The sequence below is a fragment of the Neopsephotus bourkii genome, unplaced genomic scaffold (assembly GCF_033783945.1).
Source record: "Neopsephotus bourkii isolate Nb327-2 ecotype Australia unplaced genomic scaffold, CSIRO-AGI_Nbou_v1 NB_1346, whole genome shotgun sequence".
NCBI classification, from domain to species: Eukaryota; Metazoa; Chordata; class Aves; order Psittaciformes; family Psittacidae; genus Neopsephotus; species Neopsephotus bourkii.
This window is the reverse complement of record NW_026901826.1, coordinates 1,648,767-1,667,223: the sequence shown is the minus strand read 5'-3', so window position 1 is coordinate 1,667,223 and position 18,457 is coordinate 1,648,767. Positions and strand designations below refer to the sequence as shown.

The 18,457-nt window shown below is 42.8% G+C and overlaps 1 protein-coding gene and 1 long non-coding RNA gene across 6 annotated transcripts in view; one reads left to right on the top strand and one right to left on the bottom strand.

Moving 5' to 3' along the window:
• The window catches only part of ANOS1 (anosmin 1), a 134,295-nt gene extending 123,798 nt beyond the window's left edge, over positions 1-10,497 (bottom strand). For 2 of the 5 annotated variants that reach the window (XM_061366477.1, XM_061366478.1), the window contains exon 1: positions 10,098-10,496. In XM_061366477.1, the coding sequence (XP_061222461.1) occupies positions 10,098-10,439 (342 nt within the window). In that variant the 5' untranslated portion in view covers positions 10,440-10,496. Of the gene's footprint in view, positions 1-4,251; positions 4,336-10,097 lie in introns of those variants that run through there. The other 3 variants (XM_061366479.1, XM_061366481.1, XM_061366480.1) reach the window with 3 other exon arrangements.
• A 2,714-nt stretch (positions 10,498-13,211) lies between these two features.
• Positions 13,212-18,141, top strand: LOC133219319 (uncharacterized). The gene is made up of 2 exons (XR_009727394.1): positions 13,212-13,414; positions 17,596-18,141. It is a non-coding gene; the product is annotated as an uncharacterized LOC133219319 (long non-coding RNA).
• The last annotated feature ends 316 nt before the right edge of the window (positions 18,142-18,457 follow it).

Below are 18,457 nucleotides of genomic sequence, written 5' to 3'. Positions count from 1 at the left end.
CTAGATCTGCGGCCTAAATCAGGAGATGAGAGACCATGACCAGGTATGCAAACTTCTATTACTTGTGGTCTTTTTGTTTCTTTTTTTTTAATTTAGTGCACAGATAACTCCCTTAAAAAGTAATCCAGAAAAAGGAAAACCGGAATGTCATGGTTTAAGCCCATACAGCAACCTAGAACCACACAGCTGCTCGCTCACTCCCCACCCCTTCCCCTGCTCCCAGAGGGATGGGGAGGAGAATCGAAAGACTGTAACTCCCACGGGTTGAGACAAGAACAGCCCAGTAACTAAGGTACAACACAAACCACTACTGCTGCCACCAGTAACAATAATGATAAGGGAAAGAACAAGGGAAGAGGATACAACCACTCACCACCCACCGACCAATACCCAGCCTGACCCGAGCAGTGATCTATCCCTTCTGGGTAACTGTCCCCAGTGGATATACTGGGCATGATGTGCTGTGGTATGGAATACCTCTTTGGCTAGTTTGGGTCAGGTGTCCTACCTCTGTTTCCACCCAGCTTCCCCTCCTCCCTGGCAGAGCATGAGACTCAAAGTCCTTGGTCAGAGTAAACATTACTAAGCAGCAAGTAAAAACATTGGTGTTATCAGCATTGTTCCCAGGTTGAAAGTTAAAAACACAGCACTGCACCAGCTATGAAGACTGAGAAAAATGACTGCTACTGCTGAACCCAGGACAAGTATCTATGGCAGCTGGACTGCAGCCCACAGAGGCAATAAAAACCAATGTCTTCACTACCTTAGCTAGGTTTGCAGTTTGAGTTGTGACCACTTAAGAAATTATAGTGGCAGCAGTTAATCAAACTTCTGACTTGAAAGACAACATCCTAGACAAGTGCCCAACATACTGCCAGGAGAAGCCACTTCACTTTCTTTACTGTATGGGAATAAAGTATGTTCAGTTCTTCTCTCATCACACTACCAAACTTTACTATATATCTTCAATACAGTAAATCCAGCACTTCTGAAAATGCAAAGAACGTATGCATAAGAAGCTTCAAAGCTTTTCCTGAAGAACTGGGATTACTATTTAGTTCAGAATACATGTAAGTAAATCACAGTATTGACTCAAAGGAGCATGCTGCCATCACTAGAACATATTTCTCTTTGAAAACTCCCCAGAAAGTATATTTGTAATGTTTCGAGATCAGGAATTGTTCAGAAATACAAAGTAGCCCATTCCTTTGCCCCTCTTTTCTCACAATCCATTGGTGTTGTTAAAGTCTTCCATAAAGACAGAAATAAGAAGCAAGTTGCCACCACTAGAACACATTCAGCCTATAAATTTCCTTCAGACTCCCAAGTTACTTTTAATAAAGAAATGAATGAAAACAAGCTGAGAAGAAGACAGCCATAGATCAGCAGCATTACCTAGACAGGCTGCATACTTGAGCACCCCTGGTCTAGAACAAATTAGTATTTATTTGCTTGCCTTGGTATACATGGACCACAAATTACCTAGAACTTTGAGGTGAATTTCCTTGGAGGTTTTACCTGTAACTGAACTTCCCAATGAAGACAAAAGGATTTTCAAACCACATTTTTACTAGCCCACAAAAAAGAAAAATTAACCTTTTTAAATCAAGTAAAACTCTGAGAGTAAAAATATTTACAAACAATATTTCCTACACTTATTGTGTCTATTCTCTCTTTACAGCCTTAGCTTCAGTTTATTGTGTAACAGTAAAATCTACAGTCCCCTCTATTCCTAGACAATTTCTCTTCCCAATACTGCGTGTCTGCTGGAGGACCCCTAGCTCAAGCTTTTTCCCTTCTGAGACTCTGTCCCTTTGATCCTCCTGCAAGTTCTGGAGCCATGCCTTTCTCAGGAATCTCAGCGGCTTACCAGGAGAGTCACGCCCTTTGCAAGCTTGACTGCTAAATCACTTGTTTTAAAGGAACATAATGCAACACACAGACTGAGGGGAGAAAAACGTGCAGCGCCCATAAAGGTATAATAAGCCTTGTGAAAGATGCATGTATTTTCCTGTATTTACATTGACTTTGATGTCATACCTTTTTGAAAGTCTACAGACACTTTGTTGAAAACATGGTTCACAAAAGTCAATGGAAATTTGGTTAAAACTTTGGGCTGGAATCATTCCCCAAATATCAAAATATCTGATACTCTTTTCATAGGACAGATATGATTGTGTGATTCTTTATAATCAGAGATGAAAGGAACAGCACTCTACATTCCAGTTTAAAGTGTCCATTTACCCTTCAACACCCCCAGCTCTCCAATTTTGTGTCCTGTGATCTCTTGGACATTAAAAGACTCAAAAAGGGATACAACTAGAGTTGGAATAACAAGTTCACAGCACTCTTTGTTGACAAAGGCTGCATGGACCTAGTGTTAATACATGGACCTGACCCAGCTGAAATCAACAGAAGGCTTTTCATGGACTTCAAAGGTTTTTGAAATATAAGGCTCAGCTATGGGAAAGATCAAAAAATTAAGAACCTTGGTGTAAACTCCTAGGCAAGTACCTTTTAGGTGCAACACATTTGCTAGGTGCTGACTACTAAATATTAATATAGGTCTTTCTTCTGTATCATAATCCTGATATTCAGTCATTAATCATCTTTTCAATCTTTGAAAATATGGATGCCAAATAACAGCAATTCCTTTTTTGGTTTACAAAATTTGGATACATACTCAAAGGGCACAGAAAGCAAAAATTCACATAGAATAGCCAATGGAGATGCAGACCAGCTTATGAATAATAATCCCCATTTGTAGACACACACAAATTCAGCAGTCAGTCTCAAGAAGCTTTGCCTTTCCAAAATGACAAATATTCAGCATGTAGGTCAGTCTGGTTTTCAAGCTGTCTCAGACATGTACTGAGGTGGGGTTTTTTTATAGGACAATTACTAAACCAAACATTTAAATTCAGTTCAGAGGACTAGTTAATCACAGAGACAACCCATATACAGACAATGAATAATATTGTAATAATAATTTTAATACAAACACGACCTAGTATATACCCTTTCACTCTGTAGTATGAGGATATATATAATTGAATGAAAAAAGGATTTACATTTTAGAACTCCCAGGGTTTTTCTTTCAGAAGTTTTCTATGATCTTCAAAAGCAACATCTCCTTCCCTCCCTGACACACACCTGTGACATTAAAACTATGCTTTGCCAATTTTTTCTATACATAAGTATCTGCCTCCAAATGTTTTATCAACATTCTCATTGGGTTTACTGTATCAGGTATCAGGCACATTTACCAACTTAACAGCAATTTTATGAACAAGAGAGCATGAGGAATTTTCTAAATTGTAAGAATCCACAGGTAAAATGCAATAAAAGTATCTTGGCAACTCTTACTGTTCAACACAATTGTTCACCATTCGCTTAGATTTTCATAGACTGCATTTGATTTGTTTTTAAAACTTACAGCTGTGGCACAGCCAACATTCTAGTTTGGGAAAGCAATAATCAAGATTTAGTTCCCAAATTTGAGTAACTGAAACTGCTAGAAAACAAAAAGCAGGCTCTGTAACCCCTTCACTCATATTAACTGTGCAAGCCTTCATTTGTGCAGAAGAGATCTGAGTTTGGTTATAACAAAGCAAACATAACTCCCACTGAAATCAGGGAGGTTCATACCATACCAGAATACATCTGCAAAGACGGTGGCTCAATTCCACTATATGGTGAATAATGCAAGTGTTTTCACTAGACGCAACTATCATCATTCAAAACAAACCTTTTACCTTCAAAGTTTTTACATACCAGGTCTTCGCACCTCTTGCTCACGACAGCAGATCTCAATAATAAGAGCACACCAAATGCCAGAATAATTCAGATCATGTACCATATGAACAATAAAGACACAAGAATGACTGGGAATCTTAACAAATTTTGAGAAAATCGAAGTAATGACAAACGTTTTAAATTTGTCTGTGGCAAGAAATTAACAGCAGTGTGATTTTCAAGACATATGAAAGTCAGAATTATTTAACGCAAAGACTATGTTTGGAAAGGAGATGAGTACTGAAATGGCAACACAAGCAGATGGTGCACACTTCCTAAGTAGTAACATGTAGAAAAGATTGTGAACATGTCCCAGAAGATCTAAGCTAACTCAGATCCTGGACAGCTTATCCATTGGAACTGAAACATTCTGGGAATAACACACCACATATCTACTACATCTCACTACAGAAGTATTACATATCTTTCCCAAAGATTTCATGAAAGGTAATTTACTGTTTCAGAATTACTCACGACAGTTACAATAAATGGTTTCTTCATAATCACCACCTCCTCTAATGCGGAGCACAGAGAGGCACATGCACCCTAGGCTTACAGCCTGGCCTACAACTTTCCCCAGCTGGAATCAATTGCAGATTTGTGCAGGTGCAGTCACTTTGGAGTTACAAGCAGTTTGAAGGCAGATGTGCTGGCATTCAGACAACTAGATGCCTGACTTGTAAGTAAAGTCTGCTGGTATTGTGTATCTAGATGTAACCACTTGAACACTATTTACTTGCAGACCTAAAATCTGAGAACATTTTATTATTTATTTAAAAGCACTGCCTGTTTTCCCTCAAAAACTTCAGTTGCCCTGGCAGGCAACAGTCCACCTATAAGAATGAAAGCAACCACCTACCACCATAAAGTTATCAATCATCTGATAAAACAAGCTTTTAAAGACTCATTGTTCCCTCTTACAGCTACTAAACATACAACGTATAGATCTAGTAGCTGAAAACAGTATTTTCACTTCTTTTCAAAAAAACCAAAAAAAAAAACTGAGTTAGCCTTACTTCATCTAACTCAGTACTAATTCCCAAGTACTAATTTTTACTACATTACAGTGAGATTTATACTAAACCACACTTACAAGGGGAAATCTTTCAGTAATTTCGCTTCATATAACATGAAACTGCCTTACCACTTGAGCTGTACAATGTACCATAAGTTTTGACTGTAACTCATGCAGCTATTGAATAAGTTAGGTTAGGTATGAAAGCACAGAACCCCGAGGTGACCAAGGTCTCACACACACTCTGGCTGGTACTTTTTAAACAGTACACATCTTAACGAGTTTAAACAATCTCTCATGAGCCTACTCAAGCATGAACCCCAGCTCTGGATAGCACTGTATGTCCAATGCACCTGGACTTCCCTCCTAAGAATAAAGAAACAGATTTGCTAAAATTGAATTTACTACTGAAACAAAACAACCAACTAAACAAAAAAAAAGTTAAAACTACAGTGAGATGTGCCAATACCTAAAAATGTGGAAAAAAAAATAAAAATCTGAGTTAGTTTAGCATTAGCATTTTAGTTTTTAGGCACTGACAATCATAAATGGTCATATATAAACTAATGTAAAAAAACATAGATAATGAGAATGAATTTGAAAGGAAGTGCCAATATTTAGCAGGCATTATATTTAAAATGTAACTACTCCTATTCTCTGTTCTACTCACTCCTCCACATCTGGAACACGCGGTCCAGTGCTAGGCTCCCCATTACGCAGAGAGAAATGGATTTAGTGGAGCATGTCCCCAAAGGGATTGCAGCATCTCTCACATGAGAAGATGCTGAAAGAACTGGGATTATTTAGCGTGAAATAGAAAAGGCTCAAGCAGTTCTCATTAATGTTTGTGAATACCTGACTGGAGGGAGTAAAGACAGAGCCAGACTCTTCTAAGTGGTGCCCAGAAACAGGAGAAGAGGCAATGAGCAGTAACTAAAACACAGGAAATTCCACCGGGAAATAAGGAAACAGTTTATCTTCCTCACTGTGAAGGTGGTCTAACAGTAGAACAGGTTGCCAAGAGGTGCTGTCCAGCCTCAACTACTCTGACACTCTGTGAGCATGTGGCTGTGGCCTCTCTCTGTTCCTGTGACTTCGTACCACAAAATGCAGCCTGTCAATTTGGCTGGCAACCACCCCCAAATTCTTTCTGCACCATTTTTTCATGCATTCTTCATTCATGCAGCATGCTGTACCACCCTCTCAGTTTTTGACTCAGTAAATAAGATTGACATCTCCTTTACCCTAGTCAAGTTTCACATACTAAGCAGGAAGACAGTTGAGAGGTTCTTATTTATATCCATACCATTTTCAGCAATACAAAAACTTGTGCAGTAACTGCGACATCGTCATGAGGGTTTTTCGTAGGTTACTATAAAACTAGATTCACAAATAATCTTTGGGTACATCAGATTAGAACTCCTAACTTTCGCCTGTAAATCAGCTAAATCACTGAGAACTGCCTTAGTAGGAAAGTGTTGAGGGGAAGAATGTATTCAATTACATCACTCTTCTTTACAATCTCAGCCCCTAAAACAGCATGCCTTTTTCCACAAGGATTCAGAGTCTTGATGTTTCTTGAGCCAGTCACGTTAGCCCCTCCTTTCATTCCAAACTAGAGGAGGAATCCCCTTCCCATCTTATAAGGGCACCTTATTAACACACAATCATGCTCTGTTAGACAACAGCCAAATAAATGCAACACTGACTGTGATACAGGACTGTCAGGTCCAAATGTACACCTTCTCCACTGTAGGCAAGCCACTTGGCTTGGCTTTTGGTTGCTGGAAGAACACTCTCACCACCATCATCTGTTTCAGTGACTTACAAAGAATTTTGCCCAAAAAAAAGTACAGCAGGAGGAACTCTGCTCATCAATGCAGTCACTGAGGAGCATGGACAGTTTCCAGAGAATGCTCAGATTACTCGGGCATGTTACACAACAGTCTTTGTAAACCCTAGTCTCAACGCCCAAAACAGCTGAAAGTGAGTACCCTAAACATTAGGCCAGATTTCATGTTCTCTTTACCTTACTTTTCCAGGTCACAGCCCTATAAACACTTCATTCAGTGCTGCCCAGTAGCACTGGACAAATTAGACGTTAGGATAAGAATGCTTCCTCTCACTGGCCAAAGTCCAAAGCAAGATAAAGTGCAATGCTGCTACTCCAGGAAGACCGAAGAGATATGTAGGAGTCCCTTCACTCATAGATTAAATATCATTCTCTCCTGTGAATTAGTGTAATTGATGTTATATAAAATAAGAAAACACTATGACCCATTCCTCATTTTTTTTGGTTTTTTTCATGAAAGGATTTTGTGCCAGCATGTTCTGTGTGAAATTTCCCAGCCTGTAGATAGCTCATAGAGAGAAATAAATTGTATCTATTTCATCAGGCTATAAGACCTATGAGGTGCAATAACTCTCATATTGATCCCAAATGTCTTTTGGTGTAACCACTACCTAGATTCTTCAACAATCCCAAAGCTGGGAAACTTCCTTGGTCATGGGAAATTCATAGCAAAAAGCAAGCCTCTTCAACGGGCATTCTGAAGACCACAGACTTTAGATTCAGGTAATTATTTCTCAGTCACACCAATAGCCTACATAGGAAGGAAGGGGAAAGTGACCTATGCATTGGTTAGAACAATTTCCTGGAGAGAATGCACCTTTAAAATAGGCTTGAAATTGCAACCCAAATGCAAGTGGGTTTTTGGGGGGATTTTTTGTCATTGTTGTTGTTTGTTGGGTTTTTTTTAATAAACACTTCTTTTGGCCCTCTTACAAATAAGGATGCTAAAGAAAAAAATGCATGAAAACTCCCCGTGGGAGAAAAGAAATTAAAATATCTTGTCAGCATTTTGCAAATTTGAAAAATATCAATTTGCTTTCAAACAACGGAGCCAGCAGGTACAGAATTAATCCTGATTTCCTGTTCATACTACCTCATGCCCTCTAAAAGTTTACTAGTGGTGCAGTTTTAGTACCATGAACTACATGAAATGAGGTCTCTCTGAAGGGTCAGGAAGGCCACCTCCCATGAAGCCCCCAGCTGCTGTGTCCATGACCCCCACCACTGAGGCTGTATCTCAAGCAGGCCTGGGAAAGGATTGGGTCAATCTTCTTTCAATTCTTGTCCTAACCGGGAGACACTGGAGTTCCTTCGTGCTCTAGTTGGGATGAACTAGTGTTTAGTTCGCTTCAAAGGTTGAATCAGATTACAAGATAAGTGGGCATCTCTGAAATGAAAAGAGCTAAAGAAACTGCTACCAGTTGAAATGAAAATGGGGATGGGAAGGGGGGAAGTTTAGAAACAGGGAGAAGAGAGGGTGGATGAAAGGAACATCATATCCTTTAGCTCTCCTGGGATAACACAGCCCAGACGAACATGTCCAACAGTCTACTGTGTATTATCAGTCTCTGGTGAGAACACAGTACTCTAAAACTCTCCTCCTCTCCCTCATTAAAAGACAATGGGAAGCTTAACTTCTATAAAGGAGAACACTTTATCTTCCAAACATTACAGTCCTTCCATGTCTAGCAGGAGCTTAATCCCTGGTAATTTAGATAAATTACCGTGTGCTTCAGCAGGTTGAGGTTAAAACTCTGAGATTTTCAACTGATTACTAGAAAACAGCCCGTTATCAAGTCCTTACTGAGTAATTTGCAGCTTATTTCACCCTGGCTAATTAAAATGTAATCACTATTGTTTGGCAGTGTGCATTCTGTCAGCAGTTTTACGTTGGAAAAGAAATCTTGCCAAGAAAACACAAAAAGCGCCTTTCACCAGGAGCTGGCTTGATCTAAACTGCCACTTTAGCCACTGAAACTGTAAAACAAGTAAGTTACAACCGCTTGACAACGCAATAAAAAATACTACTCCAAGAGAATGAACTATTTTAATGGGTACCGTCTTTCAACCCAACCAGTGAAGAGGAGGCCACCTAGACAGCGAAAACTCTGCAGCTCCCGCCCCCGGAGGGCAGAGCAGCCCCTTCCCCGCCCGCCTCAGGGTGCACCCCGGGTCTTAGCCCAAACACGGGTAGAGGCACAGAACCCCTCCTACTGCCGTTGAAACAAACGTGTTAAACTTTCCTTTCACACCGACTTCTTGTTTTTAAACCGGGTTATCCGTAAATATCTCTCGAACCTGCCCTTCATGTCAACACCCCTGCCCTGAACACTGCTTTATCCGAAACGTTTGCCCCAGTGGTTCCTGTTTCCAGCCGGCAGAAAAGCACAAGCAACGCGTTCTCTGCTTGGTCCACTGAACGCTGCCGAAAGGTGGGGTCATCCCGTTCCCACCGGGCTGGCCTGCCCTTCCTAAGAAGGGACTTAATGCGGAGGGGGAGGGATGACTGTATAGGAGAGATTACACGGTTTGAATGGAGTCTGCTGCGTTTAATACTTGCACAATGTAGAACAGGTGGGGAAGAGAGATGGAAAAGGTGAGCGCAGAACTGGAAGTCGGGAAAGGACAGCCAGATACCGCTGCTGTTACACCGCCTCCTTCACCGCTTCCAGCGCGATCAATTTAGGGCTTCGCTCCCCCTAACTTCATTTTATACACGGCAAGTCTCCCACCACTTCATTCCCACTTCGCCGCTCCCGGTAGCTAGAGACGCGTCCCTCCGATTCAGAAAATAAAGTTATTCCCACCCTCACCTCCCAGGAGTCGGAACCAAGTATTACCCTTTCCCTATCACCGCTCCTGACAAATAAGGTCAAACTTCCCCGCCAGGCTGGTGAAACGAACCGCCCGCAGGCGGCTGAGCGCGACGACCTGCGCGGCCCGTCGGCAGGCGGAGCCCCGCGGATCGCTCAGCACCGCGCGGGAGCAAACCGCACCCACGGCCGCTCCGCTCCAGGCATCCCCGGAGGCAGCGGCCGAGGCCGTCCCACCGTGCCAGAAGCAGCTGCCGGGAGCGCCAAGCACCTGTAAGGAGCCGGGGCTCAGCGATGCCCGGGACTCAGCCCGCCCGGCGGGCACTGACAGGCGCGTGGCAGGGTGCGGCGTCCCGGGAACCCCTCGATCTTCCGCCCAGCCATGCATAGAGCCCGGCCGGCAACCGCACGCACCGGCGGGTCCTGGAGCTGCCGCGGGGCCGTGCCCACCTGCCCGCCGCCGCCTCCGGCTGCCGGCCCCCAAGTTAACCAAGCAGCGCCCTGGTCCCCACCGTCCTTTCCGTCCTGACCCTCCGCCGGTACCGACACAGAGGCACCCTCAGCCACCCGCCGGGCGGTCCGGGCCGCGGCGATGCGCCCCAGTGTGGCGCCGTGCCCCTACCTGGAAATGCTTGAAGAAGGCGGAGATGCGGGTAATTTGGAGGCTCAGGCACCTGGAGGCGCATCTGGCGGTGGAGAAAGCCTCGTCCTGCCTGCGGGCGGCAGGGCCGGACCCCGGCCCGTCGGGGCTGCCGCAGGCGGCCGTTACCCAGAGGAGCAGGGCGAGGGTCGCGCCGGGCGCCCTCCGCACCATCGCTCCGCGGGAGAGGAGGGCAGCGGGGCGGCCGGGCGCTGCAGGGGGCGGCAGGCACCGGGGTAAGCTCCCGCTCGGCGGGCTCGTGCCGGGCTGCGCTGGGGCCAGACAGCTCCGCGCCGCAGAAACTACACAAGAAAGTTCAATCATTCAACTCTCCTCACCCCCGCCCTCTCCCTCCCGCCCCGGCCCACAGCCCTCCCCCGCCCGCCGGCGGGCGGGCCGAGGCTGACAGCGCCCGCGCCATTGGCTGCGCCTAGCGCCAGTGCCGGGGCGGGCGGGACCAGTGGCCGCGGGCAGGTCGGCCCGGCGGGGTCGCCCCTGGCACACGGGGTCCTGTCCCCCGGCACCACCTGTGGGGCGCCGGGGCGGGCAGCGGCCTGGGAAGCTGTTCCGCCTGTCATCGCACGCACGTGGGTGCGTCGGGGGGGCTCCGCAGCGCCGGACCGGCACCGCGGTGGGTCGGGGTTAAGCAGGGTGCTGGCCTCTGCGCTGCCGGAGTGGAGCTGTTCGGCCCAACCCGACCGTGGCTTTGCGTATCGGCAGGCCGGAGAAAGGGCCGGCCCTTGATGCCTTGTCTGCGGTAGTCACTTTTATTTCTTAAGAAAAGGACAGGAAGGCAAGAACGTACGAAAATTACTTTTTGAAACTCGGTGTTTCTTGCAGAGGAACACCGCGGTGCGCATTTGTCCCAAGGTGAAACCCATAAAGGCTTCTCTGAAGAGTTATTTAAAAATTCAAATCTATAAGTCATTAGTCCGAATACCTCTGGGTAATAGCTACAAAATTAAATCAGAGCCTTGAGCTTTAAAATGGCTCCCATGCGGTGTACATCTTTAGCTCACGTCCTTTCTGTCAGTTGCAGGGCCGGGAGCGCGCACTGCAGTGTGTAGCACAGAGGTTACGTACCACATTCCTCTCTGTGTACGTTCTATGGAATCCTCCTGTTGCAAGTATGTGTGCTACTAGAAAGAGCAAGTGGATCTTTTCTTACTGGAGCATGTGGATTGAGCCTCCCAAACTTAAAAATCCCAAGATCATATGAACTGAAACAAGTTGTCTTCTGATCGGTTCAGGAGTTAATGCTAGATTAGTTAATTACTATAAGTAGTAGTTTAATGTGGTTATCAAACCCTATATTGAATGGACTGCAGGAGCCTCCTTTACTGGGACAAATTTTAGAATAAATTAAGTGCTTAAAATCTCATCAAAGGCCTTCAACTGGTCTGGCTTGTACTAATTATACATGAGTATAATGGGTCTCTCTTTATAGATATCCTGATGTACACAAATCTGAAATAAAGCATATTCCCCAATGTAATTATTCTATATGCATGCACCTTCAAGACACGAATATATATAAGAAAATCAAAGTATGAAAAGGTTTGCTACATCCAAACTACTGAAACAGCTGTAGATTCTAGCTATAATTTTACTGTCTTACCACAAAATTCACAGATTTAAGGGAAGCAACATTGGTAATGTGTAAATATAATAGAAAGCGAGAGAAATTATAGTTTAGATATTCCTCTGAAGCTTACAGTGTCTCTTTAAGCTGTCCAGAAATCTTCACTTGAAAGGAGCCAATAGGCTAGAATCCCTCCTGCAAGTGTGAACAAATTGAGATGACAGTTTACGCCCTTGGATGCTTGAGGGAGCACAGTTGCTAGAAGATGAGGTCACCCGCCATGTCCTGACACACCAGTTCCCTGCTGCTTGCACTGTGTTGCCAGGTTCCTCCGGCTGTTTTGGAAGTGCCCTGGCTAGCCAAGGAAGACTGTATCAGCTACGCCTCCAGAAGTCTTCCTCATCTTTTGAGCTAGAGTGACTACCTGCTTCTTGGAGTGAGCATAGGTCATAAGTGGCTTAGAAATGCTGTTCCCAGTTCTGACTGATTTCTTACTGCTAGAGAACCAGTTATTTCACCTAATCCAGCATCCCTATATTTAAAAAGAAAAATAAAACAAACAACAACAAAAAAAAAAAAAAAAAAACAAAAACACACACACTAAAATATAGAGCAACACAGAAATAAATGCATAGTCCTACCAATATTGTGACAAATAATGATGAGCCCATTCTGTCCTCAGTATTAAGTTCAGGGATTTCCAGTTTCTAGCTGACTAACTTTCAAATAGGTTTTCTTAAGCCTTGACTAAAAATTTCATGACTTTTTGCCTTGAGTCAGGAAAATTGCTTTGCTGATTCATAGTGTTTACAGGTGCACCAGATGCTTTCAACTTTTGCCATATTTTAGCAGATAGTAAAATGTGTAGCTGTTTGTAAATCAGATGCAAATCTAGAGAAGGCAGATGGTTCTGTAGATACATCCCCTCCATGTTAGTACTAATGCAATTTATGTTGTCTATTATGAGCCCCAGCTTTACGTAAAAGGTTACAAATCATGTTTCTTTTGTTTTATAAAGTCTGGTAGCAAAGAGCACAGAGCCCTTAATAATAAAAATGTTTCTGAATACACAATTTACTCAGTTTGCTTTTGTTTGAAATGTAGTGGTTACAGAGATCATCAGCACAGCCTGTGAATTCCTTTTTAGTGAGAGCTGATTTGGTTTGTACACAAAAGACTGGCTGTTCAGTTCCAGTAAAACTGTATTCACAAATGTCCTGTTCCCTTACATGGAGATTAAGAAAAAGGGTCAGCAGCTCAAGACTTTAGTAGGTGATTAAAATTCACTATGGTCTTAATCCGATAGACAAGATACACAAGTTTGTAAATATCCCTATTTTAAAGAAGTTAATAAATTTGTTGTAGGATATGGAATTTTGGAAATAAATAATATGTACGATCCAGTGAATTTTAAAGATAATTGTGTTCCATAACTAGATAAATAGACATATAGATGCATTCGTTATTTTGCTCGCTGATTTTTTTTTTTTTCACTAAATGACATTAAATAATCTTTTAGCATTAGAAGCAGTAGAATTAGTACCAACAAATTCCTGCAAGTTCAGAGTGTTGGTCTTATGATAAAAATACAGTGATTATTTTCCTGCGTGTGCTTCGGAGCAACCTGATAATGTAAAAATGAGCTTTTGTGAAGCCAAGCTTTGCGGAACTCCTGGCTGTTTTTACAGGAGACAGCGCCACATGCTGGTTTTGTGAGGTGAGAGCTTCTGGACTCTGTACTGATCTAGTTCTGTTTAATTACTTTGGTTTAATCGATTTTAAATTAAGATGACTGCATCTTAAGTAATCATTTATTATTCTAAAGGGAACTCCCAACATTAGGTTCTAATTTCAGATAAACAAATAAAGGCGGTATTTTTAATGTTAAAAGTATTTATTGTTTTCATCTAAACTGCTGTGTTCTAGCTCACTGATTTAGTTTATTACATTAAATCATCCTAACGTGACATTCTTTACTCAGTTCTCTTCAGCTTTAATTATTTTATGTCAAAAATTATTATAACTCTGGGCACAACATAATCCCCCAAACCCTTTCCAGCCACTCAACATGCTGGAGTGCCTGCATACTAATGGGGACTAGACATGATAAATCAGAGATCTGTGTGCAACTGCAGGGCTACAATCTTGTCAGGATCATGGAGACATGGTGGGATGGCTCCCATGACTGGAGTGCTGCAATAGAAAAATATAGGCCCTATAAGAAGGACAAGAAAGCAAGGAGGGGGAGTTGCTGTTATGTGAGAAAGCAGCTGGAGCATATGAAACTATTCCTGAGGATGGATGAGCAGCCAAATTAGCACCTAGGGGTAGCAATAAAAATTAGACAGATAAAGGTGACATTATAATGGGTGTCTGCTATAGGCCACCTGACCAGGAAGAACAATGGATAAGTGGGTGAGGCTCTCTACAGACAGATGGGTGCAGCCTCATATTCATAGGCCCTCATCATTATGAGAGACATCAACCACCCCAATATAGATAGAGGGACAACACAGCAGGGCATAAGCAATCTAGGAGTTTCATGGAGTGCATTGTTGATAACTTCCTCCTCTGAGTGATAGAGGAGCCAGCAAGGAGAGGTAATCTGATGGACTTCATACCAGTATGCAAGGCTGTTTGGGATAGGAAAGTCAAAGGCACCCTTGGAAACAGAGAGCATGAGATGGTGGAGTTCAGAATCCTGAGGGCAGGAAGCAGGTAGAACCCAGAATTTTAGGAGAACAGACTTTGCCCTCTTCAAAGATCTGTGTGGAAGAGTCTTGGAGGGAGGAAGAGAAAGCTGGTTAATATTCAAAGGTCGCCTCCTTCAAGCTGAATAGCAGTCCATCTCAATTAATAATAGGAAGTCAGGCAAAAACACCAGAAGGCCTGCGTCGATGAACAAGGAACTCCTAGCATACACAGAAATAAACCATACAGAGTGTGGAAGCACGGACTGATAAACTGGGAGGAGCACAGAAACATTGTCTTGAGCATCCAGGGATGAAGCTAGAAAAAGCTAAAGCTCAAATGCAGTTTAATTTTGCCAGGGACATCAAGGACAAGAAGGGCTTCTGTAAGTACATGGGAGACAAAAAGAATACTAGGGAAAATCTGGACCCATTGCTCAACAAGACAAGGGACTTTGTTAAACAGGGCATGGAAAAGGCTGAGCTACTGAATGCCTTCTTTACCTCGGTCTTTATTAGCATGACCAGCCTTCAGGAATACCAGGTCCCAGAGATCAGAGGGAGGGGTTGGACAAGGAAAGACGTACCCTTAATGGAAGATTACCAGGTCAGGGAATATTTAAAATGAACATGAATAAATGCATGGGCCCTGATGGGATGCACCCATAAATGCTGAGTGAGCTGGCAGATGTCATTGTGAGACTGCTTTTTAAACTTTGATCAGTGATAGCCATTAGGGGAAGTGTCCAAAGACTGGAAGAAAGCAAGTGTGATCCGTATCTTCAGGAAGGGAAAGAAAGAGGACCCAAAGTACTATGGGCCAGCCAGCCTCACCTTCATCCCTGGGAGGGTGATGGAGCAGCTAATCTAGAGATACATTTCCAGGCACATTGAGGACAAACAAGTCATCGGGGGTGGTCATCATGGCTGTGCCAAGGGGAAGCCTGGTTTGGCCAACTTGATAAACTTCACTGATGAAGTAACTGACTTGACAGATGAGGGGAGAACAGTGGATGTTGTCTCTCTGGACTACAGTAAGGCCTTTGACTCTATCTCGTATAAGATCCTTACAGACAAGGTTTTGGTATATGGGCTGCTTGGGGAGATAGTGAGGTGGGTTGAAAACTGGCTGAATGGCTAAGCCAAGAGGGTGGTGACCAGTGGCACAAAGTCTAGGTGGAGACCAGTGACAAGGGATGTATCCCAGAGGTCAGAACTGGGTCCAGTCCTGTTTAACGTCTTCATTACTGACCTGGGTGATGTGGCAGAGTGTATCCTTACAAAGTTTGCTGATGACACTAAACAAGGAGGAGTGGCTGACATGCCAGTGGATCACGCTGCCATCCAGAAGGACCTCAACAGGCTGGAGAAAGGGGTTGACAGGATCCTTATGCAGTTCAACAAGGGGAGGTACGAAGTTCTGCACCTGGGGAGGAACAAACCCATAAATTAATATATATGTTCAGGGCCACCTATCTGGAAAACATCTTGGCAGAAAAGGTCCGGGGGGGCCCTGATGGACACCAAGTTGAACATGAGCCAGTAGTGTTCCCCTGCAGGAGAGAATGCTAATGTTATCCTGGTCTGCATTAGCCAAAGTATTGCAAACAGAACAAGGGAGGTCATCTTTCCCTTCTCCTTAGCAATGAGGCCACAGCTGGAGTCCTGTGTTCAGTTCTAGGGCTACTCAGTACAAGAGAGACGAGGACATGCTGGGGAGAGTCCAGTGAAGGGTCATGAAGATGGCAAAAGGACTGGAAACTTACTTTCTATGAGGAGAGGCTGAGAGAGCTGACAACGTTTAGCATACAGAAGAGAAGACTGAGGGGATCTCCTAACCTTATATATGAAAACCTGAAAGGGAGGGTATAAAGAAGATGGAGCCAGGCTCTTTTCTGTGGTGCCCGGTGACAGAACCAGAGGCAGTGGTCACAAACTGAAGCTCAAGAGGTTCCCTATATATGAGCTATACAATAACTTAGATATAATATTAGATATGTTTTAATCTATTTTAGCTGTTGTCGTGGTTTAGCTGGTGTCGTTGAACCCAGGACAGCTGTATGTATAGACTTAATAAAGGTTTGGGAGATGGCTGGCTTACCTGTGATTTCTTGATTGTGATTTCTTGCTAGAAGTAGTTTACCCAAGAAACTGCAATAACTAGAACTCTGCTAGATACTGGTCTTCTTTAATTTTCTGTCTGAGTTTTGAATCCAGCCTATGTCTGCTGTGGTTTGCTGCTGCTCAAGGCGAGCTGAAAACTTTTACCATGGCAAATGAAGTGATTTTGAGAGATACTTCCACAAAATCATTTCCTTCTGAAAGTAAAACAATGGAAGCCAGAACTGACATGGAAAGAAGAATGAATTTGTGCCAGAAATTATGCAGTTTGTGGACAAACCTTATGACTGTGAACAGGATGATGAAATAGACTTTCTTACGGCTTTGAATGTTCTTTCAAGGACCAAGCACAACTCTGTTCCTGTGGTAAAGGCCCCATAGTACATTTTTTTTCTCCTGGGCTCTTATAGACTCTTACAGCATTCTTTCCACCGCTGTAAAGTTAATGAACTTCTCAAACTCCTTTTCAGAAATAGGGCTTTTCATAGTCCTAACTCAAGCCTGTGAATAAAATCCAGAAATCTGTCTCTGTGTCTCACATAGCCGATATTATTAATTTTAAGATGTAGAAATGCAGTCCTTATATATATACTTTTTTTCCAGGAGCAAATCAATAGGGATCTTCTGAGTCACTCTTTTTATTTGTATAAGAGAAATCAGTAGTAGGTAGTAGGAGTACTAGTAGTACAGTTAACAGTTATAGTAGAAGGCAGTATGAAATAAGGGTTCAAAAATCTCATCATCTGTGTATAAACCAAGAGACAATAGACACCTCTTTCAAATCCAAAGATTGCTGGGGAAGTACAGGAAACAAATTAGGTCATTTTGAACCACATAGTAGGCCTCATTGCATGTGTAAGGAACACAAGAATAGTGAGGTCTGAGGAGGGGTTTGAAGCGAAATGATGGGATGGCTTTAAAGATATTCACTGGGCACTTTTCCCAGCTATAAGAAGCATAACAGAAAGCACAAGGTGCTTATTTTAAAATGTAAGAAATGAAAAATACTGACATCATTGGTTGACTATAAGAATGAATGGATTTTTCACTGTTGAACTCATACTTAGTGTTCTGTGTCTTAATACAGTGTGGAAGAGAAACAGATTCAGAAATACAAAGAGAAAAGATATTGACTAAACCAGAAGGCTGGGAGAGCACCTTTTGCTCTGTTGACAAATGAAAATTTGCTATTATATCAAGAGCATAGAAGTCACAGTGTTTAAGTTGGAAAACATTAGGAGTTTAGCTGCATGAATGAATAGAAAGGATTGAATATTAGAGACATTATGCCAAATAATGCAGATTTAAACAAACTTTGATTTTCAAGATGTGGAGATCATTGTCCGAGACTCAAATGGTGCCCAAAAGATTCTCCACAATGTGGTTTTGTCCACAACGCTGAAGAAAGGAGCTAAAACAAGACAAATCAGGAACATATTACACTTGGGACACCCATAAGGAAAGGTCAGAGGCAAAAATGCTGTTAGCTGAATTAATCTATTTATTTCCTCCCATGGACTCTCATCTTCTTCAAGGTCACATAGAATAGGACAAAGCCAAGGCCTTAATTGCTCCAAATCTGTGTCTTCAGCTAGTTTGCAAAAATAAGTTTTGCAATAAAAATATATCCTACTGGCACGTTCACAGCTGTCTTGTGTAATTTCAGTCATTTGCTCTGATTTCTTGTTTCAAACAGACCATAATTCTGTCTTGTGTTTTGTATATCCCATACTTATGATTGAAATAGAGCGTGTTTTTAAACAGGCACCCACTTGTTAAATTAGAAGATAAAACAATGTAGAAACCAACACAGCTTTGGAGAAGTTTGGGTTTTTTTGTGGTTGTTTTACTGTATATATGTGTACCTTAATTCTAACCAACTGCAGTGTTTATTAATGTTTAGACATTGATCTTTTTTCCACCATTTCCATAGATGAAGACTGTCTTTC